Genomic DNA, 8439 nt, shown 5'->3' on the forward strand with positions numbered 1-8439 from the left:
GCAAGTTTTGTTCATGACATTCTGAACTGGGTCTTTTTGATAAGATTTATGAGGAAATGAAGGGTGAGGACCTTGACCTTAACTCTGGTCCTGTAGAAAACTTAGTGTTCAGAACTGACCAGCTATTATCAAGGACACATTGGCATGATTCCTTTTTTATCTTAGTCAAGTGTGCATAAGAAAATGTGATGAGAAAGATTTGCCTGTAGTCATGGGACTGAATTCCCACTGTCTCTTAAACTCACTCCACTGGGTATTTTTCCCTCATGACTCCACTAAAATGTTCTAGTTACGGTCACCAATGGTTTTTATGTTGCTAAATTTAACAGTTATTTTTCAGTCCTTGGCTTGCTTAATCTACCAGCAGGATCTGTCCCTATTGACACTTTATTCTCCTAAAGTCACTGTCTTTACTTGGCTTCCATGACATTCCTCTCTTGGTCTTCCTCCTCCTTCTCTGTCTCTGTCTCTCTTTTACTGATTTCTTCTCAATTCCATCACTTTTAACTATTGGGGTGCATACAACTTTTTATCCAGTGTCATCTTTGGTCTTGTTTCTGTCTTCAGGGAGTGAGACTTCCTGATGACCACAGACATTCTCAGGACTTGGAATACCATCAGTAGGACTTGGAATACCATCCTAAATATAACCACTCTTTAATAATTCGAGTTCAACCCTTCTCCCCTAAATCCAGACTAGAATCTGAAATTTTGTACTCAGAATATCTGCTTGAAAGTCTCTCAAGAGCATTTCAAGCTTATTATGCCCCAGACATGAAAGGAGTATCATGAATGGACAGAAGGAAGATCATGTCATGGAAGGAAAAGCAGGGTGAGAGACAGAATATGAAGACATGTAAGAAAAAGTGAAACTACAAGGAATGCAATCAGGGAACCCTCACCGAGACAGGGACATTTTGGAAAAGTCCTGAAGGATGGAGGAGGCAAGCCCTGCTGGAATTTGAGAGAAGAGGATTGGGGCAGAGGGACTCTTAGGGCACTCTCCTCCCAGCAAGGGCACCCCAGCATGTTCTGGAACAGCAGGATTAGGAAAAGAGGTCAGGAAGCCATGGAGAGCCCTCTAGGCTACCACAAGGATTTTGACTTTTACTCTGTGATAGATGGGGTAGTAACAGGGGCTAATGAGTTGCTGTGTGTAGAGTAGGTTGCAGGTTGGTGAGGTCAGAAGGAAGCACACTAGTTGTTTTACTAACTAATGCAAGGGACAAGATGACTTGGAACAAGATAACTGTAGCAGAGGTAGTGAGATGTAATCAGATCTGGGTACAAATTTTGAAGGCCAGCGTGGCAGGACTTGTTCACAGAGTTTATACTCAATAGGAGAAGAGAGTCAGAAAAGACAGCAATGATTCCCCTGATGCTGATCTTCACGGTAGAAAGAATAGAGTTGTTTTAATGAGATTGGGAAATTGAAGAAGCAGCAGGATTGAGGTACAAACACAGGTTGGAGGAAGCATGGCATGATGATAACATTAAACAAAACACCACTTCATGGTTTACTTGGCAGAAACTCCTTTTCAGCGGAAAGTGTAATTTCATGAATGTGGCTATTTGAACTGCATAGTAGAAGTTTTAGTATTAATAATAGAGGTCATACAAGAAAGGGTGATCAACCGCATCCAGGGAGGTCATAGAAAGAGTTGTAAAGGATGTGAGGTTGGACCAGGCGTGTTTCGAATAAATAAGAGGTCAGAAGCCTCTGGAAACAAGACAGAGCTAGAGTTGGCTGTTCCAGAAAGAGACAGTAGCTGAAACGAAGGCAAGAATTCAGGAGTTTATCCACGACCTCTGGCAAGTTTTTCTTGCAAAAGAGATTTAAGAAAATAAGATGGAGATAAGTGGAAAATTGATTGGGGCCTTGATATAAGGGAAGAATGTAATACAAGTGGGGATGGGTGTTGAGAATGAAGTTTGTTATCTGCTTGGGGCCAGGTGACAAGTTTTGTTCATGACATTCTGAACTGGGTCTTTTTGATAAGATTTATGAGGAAATGAAGGGTGAGGACCTTAACTCTGGTCCTCTAGAAAAATTAGTGTTCAGAACTGACCAGCTATTATCAAGGACACATTGGCATGATTCCTTTTTTAACTTAGAAGTCAAGTGTGAATAATGGTGATGAGAAAATGCAAACTCCTTGAGCCTTCAAAGAGTTCTGTACCATGTTCTGCTACGATATGCATGCAGAGACAGGAGAGAGTTAGAAGTCAGTGGATTAATTTCAACTCTATTTTGTAATCATTGGCCTGTAATACTGGTCCCTCCTACCTTGTGGCTGGTAGAAATAAAAAAGGTGGGAGAGTCTTATCTGCTACTTGGCTCTCAGGGAGGCAAAGCCAGAAAGGCTGAGTCAGATTCACTGGGCTGTGGACCATGATGGATCTCAAGCACAGTCACTCCGTGAAGCTGAATGATGGACGCTGCATGCCAGTGCTCGGATTTGGCACTTACGCTACTGAAGATGTAAGTGGACCCCAGGGGTGAAAGGTCATGTCTTTTTTTGCACTGGGTGTGACAAGTTGTTGACTCCAGGGATAGGTTGATACTTTTGTGGGTTAATTCTCTTTTGTCTTCTTCTTCTTGTTTTCTAACATATATCAAATGCTTTCTAAATTTTCTGAGTGTTTTCCATGGCTGTCTTTAATTTCTAACAACATTCCTAATTAAGTGCTTATTATTCTTTCTTTCTTCTTTTTTTTTTTCTTGAGTTGGAGTCTCACTCCATTGCCCAGGCTGGAGTGCAATGGCATGCTCATGGCCAGCCCAGTGTCAACCTGCTGGGCTCTGGCGATCCTTTCGCCTCAGCCTTCCAAGTAGCCAGAACTACAGGTATGCGCCACCATGCCCGGCTAGTTTTTGATTTATTGTAGGGACGAGGTCTCATCAAGTTGCCCGGGCGGGTCTCGAACCCGCGGGCTCAGGCAATCCACAAGCCTCGGCCTCCCAAAGTGCTGGGATTACGGGCTGAGCTACCGAGCCCGGCCTTATTTCTATATTCTCAAACCAAGCTCAGGCCACTCTCTCTGCCCTCATCTTGTCCTGGACAGGGCGGCTCCTCTCTTGGTTAAAAACATAAAGGGCAGAGGTCCCAGGAGAACCTGGAAGGCAACGTGAAGACTGGCTAGCAGCCTTGTTGTGAGGCTGTTGGGGCCGGAAGCGTTTGCCAGAGAGTTTCAACCATCCAAACCTTTTGTTATATAAGAAGCCACATTATTCCAACCGTTCGGTATGAGGAAAGGAAGCTTAGGAGGTTAAGGTCATACCAGGGCCTGAATCATGCCTCTCCCCAACACATTATTCCCCATCCACACAAAGCTCTGCCGTGAACTTTAAGTGTCACACTCTGGTCACAGTGAGGGGGGAGCAACTTCGGGGTTGCTTTGCAGGGATTGCCCCAAATGACAGAGACCAATATGCCCAACCTTGGGAGAATTATGACATAAAATGTCAACAGATAACGTCTGTGAGACAGGGCCGGTTTCTTTTTAATAGCAAGAGTATCCATTTAATCCATGGTGATAGCTTCAGCATAAGGTCTTTCATACATTCTATCCAACTTTTATTACTGTTGTTAAAGACAGAACATGCCTTAGAGGATAGAACAAACCATTTCATAATCCCCTCTCTTATAAGAATAAAAGAAATATGTGCATGTTCTTAAAATTCAGATGTTATAAGAATATCATGTATAGAACATAATGCCTCCTTAATACTCTAATCTGTGTGTTTAACTGAGTCATTGCAGGAACGAGAGGCGTTCCAGGGTGTGTGCTATGCTTTCCTTTGTTTGCCAAGTATATTGTCTGAGAAACAATGCTAGGGCAGAAAATCAGATTTAGTCACAAAACCATTCGCTGCTTGACCCTTGAGGCCGACAGTGTATATGCCACCCTCTGGACTTTGGCCACAGGCAATGCCAGCTGGTGACGTGCGGCCTGTGTGCTGTGTGTGCTGAAGACCACCTGTTCGGTCGTGTGGCAATCAGCCCTCTGGGCTTCTGTTTCTGCATCAGGCTGCTCTCAGTGTGACTGTTCCTGGACCTGGCTCTGGGGTTCCTTCCTCTCAGACTTTCCACAGAAGCTCTGACACTGACCAAGGGTCAGCCTCCTAGAACCTCTTGCACGGAGAACTAGTGTGCTGATTTTAGTCACTTTAGAGGGTGAGATGTGCGGCACGTGGGAGGCACGCAACAAGCGCTTGTTTTGTAAATGCTGAATGAGATGATCTGGGAGTGAGGGCTGAAAAGAATCACAGATGCCGCGCCGGGCCCCGTGGAACGGAAACTGAGAAGGTGGGGTATTGTGGACTGACTTCCAATTGTTAGCCAAAAAGTGGTACTTCAGGTAAGTTAATCCTTGAACAACCCGAAGGTCAGGAGCGCCAGGCCCTAGGCAGTCAAATGTCAGTGTATACATTTTTATTCCCCCAAAACTTGAGAATTAATAGCTTACTATCAATTCTGGGCAGGGTAGTGCGTGCCTGCAGTTCCGGCTACTTGGAAGGCTGAGGTGGAAGGATCTCCTGAGCCCAGCAGGTCAAAGCTGTGGTGGCCAAGAGCGTGCCACTGCCCTCCCTGGGCAACATAGTGAAACTCCAACTCAAAAGAAAGAAAAAAAAGAAAATATGGCACGTGTCCCTTGACCATGAGCCTTACCTCTAACATAAACAGTTGATCAACACATATTGTGCGTGTTTATGTACTGTAGACCGCATGCTCACAATAAAGCAAGCTAGAGAACAGATAACATTCGTGAGACAATCATAGGAAAGAGAAAATACGTTTGCGAATCATTGAGTGGAAGAGACGCATCATGAAAGTCTTCGTCTTCTTTGCCTTCACACCGAGTAGGCTGAGGCTGAGGTGTGACTTTGGCCTTTTGTTTTAAGTTTTGAGAGTTGTGGGGTCCGTGTGGGGATTGGCTACTTAATAAATTGCGTGCAGGTGGGGCTTGGGCTTCTGGTGAGCCCTCTCTCCTCCTGGTAGTGGACGTGGTACCCACCCATGGTACCCCATGCTGGGCACAGTGGGTAGTTGTGTGCCCCTCCTCCTCACCTCCCCCCCGCCCCCCACCTAGCAGTGCTGAGTGTCAGTTGTTCCCACCTTTGTGCTCATGTGCCCCATGTTTAGGGCCCATTGGGAGTGAGAACATGCGGTGTTTGTCTTTTTTGTTGTTTGTTTCTGTGAGAGTCTGCTTAGAATGATGGTCTCCACATGCTGAAAAGGACATCATTTTGCAAAGTATTCCATCCTGTACACGTACCACATTTTCTTTCTTTTTTTTTGAGTTGGAGCCTCACTCTGTTGCCCAGGCTGGAGTGTGGTGGCACGCTCATGGCTACCGCAGCCTCGACCTGCTGGGCTCAGGAGATCCTTCCACCTCAGCCTCCCAAGAAGCTGGAACTACAGGTGTGCCCGGCTAATTGTTTTTTATTTATTATAGAGATGAGGTCTTGCCAAGTTACCCGGGTTGGTCTCGAACCCCTGGGCTCGGGCAATCCTCTTGCCTCGGCCTCTCAAAGTGCTGGGATGACAGGCTTGAGCCACTGCACCCCGCCCACATTTTCTTTATCCAGTCCACTTTTGTTGGGCATCTGTGTTGGTCCCACGTTTTTGCTTCTGTGAATAGTACTGCAATGAACATACATGTGTAGGTGTCTTTTGGGTAGCGCCATGTATATTCCTCTGGGAATTTTCCCAGAAGAGGGATTGCTAGATCATGTGGAAGCTCAGTTATTAGTTCTTTGAGAAGACACCATACTGCTTTCCACAATGTTGAATTAGCTTACATTACCACCAGCTGTGTAGAAGTGTTCCTTTTTCTTCATATCCTCACCAACACCTGTTGTTTTTTTAACTTTTTAATGATAGCCGTCCTGACCAGTGTGAGGTGGTATCTCATTGCAGTTATCTTTTTAACTTAAAAAAATTTTTTTTAATTTTAAAATTGTGGGGTACAATTCAGGGTTAGGTATACAAATGTTCATTGTGCAGGTACCCTTGTTGAGGAGGTGTGTCACTGTAGTTTCCATTTGCATTTCTCTGACATTAGTGAAGTTGAGCATTTTTTCATATTTTTTTTGCTGCTTGAATGTCTTCCTTTGAGAAGTATGTGGACTGACGATTAAGTTTGCGAGCTCATCCTAGAAAAAGTGCTCCATACCTCATTGCTGGATATCATGACGGTCACCTCCGGAGTACTCCCCTTGGGAAGCTCTGCACCGATGCCAGCACCTAGTCCACGTGTCAAAGCAACTATGGAACTCTTTTTTCTGGAATGGGCATCAGAACTGTCTTCATGAGAATATCAGAGTTTAAATCAGAGCAACAAACACTAAACTTGGCAAGAGTGGAAGTAAAATCAGGGATGTGTTAATCCAAATGTATGGGGATAATGCCATGAAGAAATGGCAGGGTACAAACGGATGATTGAACTTTTTCTAGGGGGACAGAAAACACCACTGATGAAGAGAGGTCAGGATGGCCAGTAATGAGAGAACTGACGAAAATATTGCAAACATTTGTCAAATTGTATGTCAAAATCATGGACTGGGCTGGGTGTAGTGGCTCAGCCTGTAATCCCAGCTCTTCGCGAGGCCGAGGTGAGAGAATTACCTCAGCCTGGGGGTTCAAGACCAACCTGGGCAACTTGGTGAGACCTCATCTGTACAATAAATCACAAAAACTAGCCAGGTGTGGTGGCGTGCATCTGTAGTTCCAGCTACTTGGAAGGCTGAGGAGGAAGGATGGCTGGAGCCCAGCAGGTCAAGGCTGTGGTGGCCATAGCATGCCTCTGCACTCCAGCCTGGGCGACAAGAGTGAGACTCCAACTCAAAAAAAAAAAAAAAAAATTACGAGCTGACTGAGAAGCACAGCAGAGCAAATACACATTGACAGAAAAACAGTTAGGGAAATCTTAGCTGAAAATCTTGGCATGAGAAAGGTGTGTGCAAAAATAGTCCCAAAGGGACTCTTGTATCACAACAATGCACCAGCTCCCACAGCACTGTCTGTGCAGGAGTTTTTAGCCAGTAAACAAATAACTGTATTGGAACAACCTCCCTACTCACTTGAGCTGACCCCCAGTGATTTTCTTCTTTACAAAAAGTTAAATAAAATATTGAAAGGAAGACCTTTTGATGACATTCTGGACACCAGCAGTAATATGACGACAGCTCTGATGGCCATTGCAGAAAAAGAGTTCCAAAATTGCTTTGACAGGTGAACTAGGCACTGGTGTCGGTGCATAGCTTCCCAAGGGGGAGTACTTTGAGGGTGACCATGGTGATATTCGGGGCAATGAGGTATGGAGCACTTAGTCTAGAATGACTTTGCGTAGTTAATTGTCAACGCTTGTATCTGTTCATGTCCTTTGCCTGTTTTTTAATCGGATTATTTTATTTTTTTTCCTGTCAATTCATTTGACTTCCTGGTAGATCTTGGATATCAGGCCTTTGTTGGATGCATAATTTGCAAATTGTTCTTCCCATTCTGTGGCTTATCTCTTTACTCTCTTGGTGAGTTCTTTTGCTATGCAAAAACTTTTTAGCCTGATAAGTTTACACCTGTCAGTCTTAACTTCTGCTGCATTTGCTTTTGAGAACTTGGCCATGAATTCATTGCCTGTTCTGAGTTTTTGTCTAAGATTCTTATAGCTTGGGATTTCACATATAAGTCCGTGATCCATTTTGAATTAATTTTAGTATACTAGAAATTAGGTAGGTGGAGCTCAGTTTCATTTCTGCTTGCCAGTTTTCACAGCACTATTTGCTAAACATGGTATCTTTACCCCAATATTTGTTTTTGTCAGCTTTGTTGAAGATGACTTGGTTGAAGATCTGTGGTTTTACTTCTGGATTCTCTGTACTGTTCCATTGGTGTATGTGTCTATTTTTGTACCAGTGAGATGCTGTCTTGGTTACTGTACCCTTGTAGTAAAGTTTGAGGTCTGGAAGTGTGATGACTCCAGACATGTTCTTTTTGCTGAGGAGTGCTTTAGCTATTTGGGTTCTTTTTTTGCTTCTATATTAACTTTTCTGTATTGTCTTTTCTAGGTCTACACAAAATGTTGCTGGTAGTTTGATAGAGATTGCGTTGAATCTGTAGATTGCTTTGGGTAGGATGGACGTCTTAAAGATATTGATTCTTATAATCCATGAGCATGGGATATTCTTCCATTTGTTTGTTTCTTCTTTGATTTCTTTGAGTAGCATTTTGCAGTTTTCATTATAAAGGTCTTTCACCTCTTGTTAGATGGATACTGAAGTGTTTTATTTTTTTGTGGCTATTGTGAATGAGACTGTGTTTTTTGTTTGGTTCTCAGTCTGCTTGTTGTTAGTATATAGAAATATTCTGTGGCAGGGCTCGGTGGCTCAGCCTGTAATCCCAGCACTTTGGGAGGCTGAGGCGAGTGGATTGCCTG

General features: G+C 43.9%; 1 protein-coding gene across 1 annotated transcript in view; it reads left to right on the plus strand.

The window, feature by feature from the left end:
• The first annotated feature begins 2395 nt into the window (after positions 1 to 2395).
• The window catches only part of LOC103261879 (prostaglandin F synthase 1-like), a 22582-nt gene continuing 16538 nt past the window's right edge, over positions 2396 to 8439 (plus strand). Inside the window, exon 1 of the mRNA XM_008059470.1 lies at positions 2396 to 2482. Coding sequence (XP_008057661.1) covers positions 2396 to 2482 — 87 coding nt within the window. The remainder of the gene's footprint in view (positions 2483 to 8439) is intronic.

Source organism: Carlito syrichta, unplaced genomic scaffold, assembly GCF_000164805.1.
Source record: "Carlito syrichta isolate Samal-C Ts95f unplaced genomic scaffold, Tarsius_syrichta-2.0.1 Scaffold304147, whole genome shotgun sequence".
NCBI lineage: Eukaryota > Metazoa > Chordata > Mammalia > Primates > Tarsiidae > Carlito > Carlito syrichta.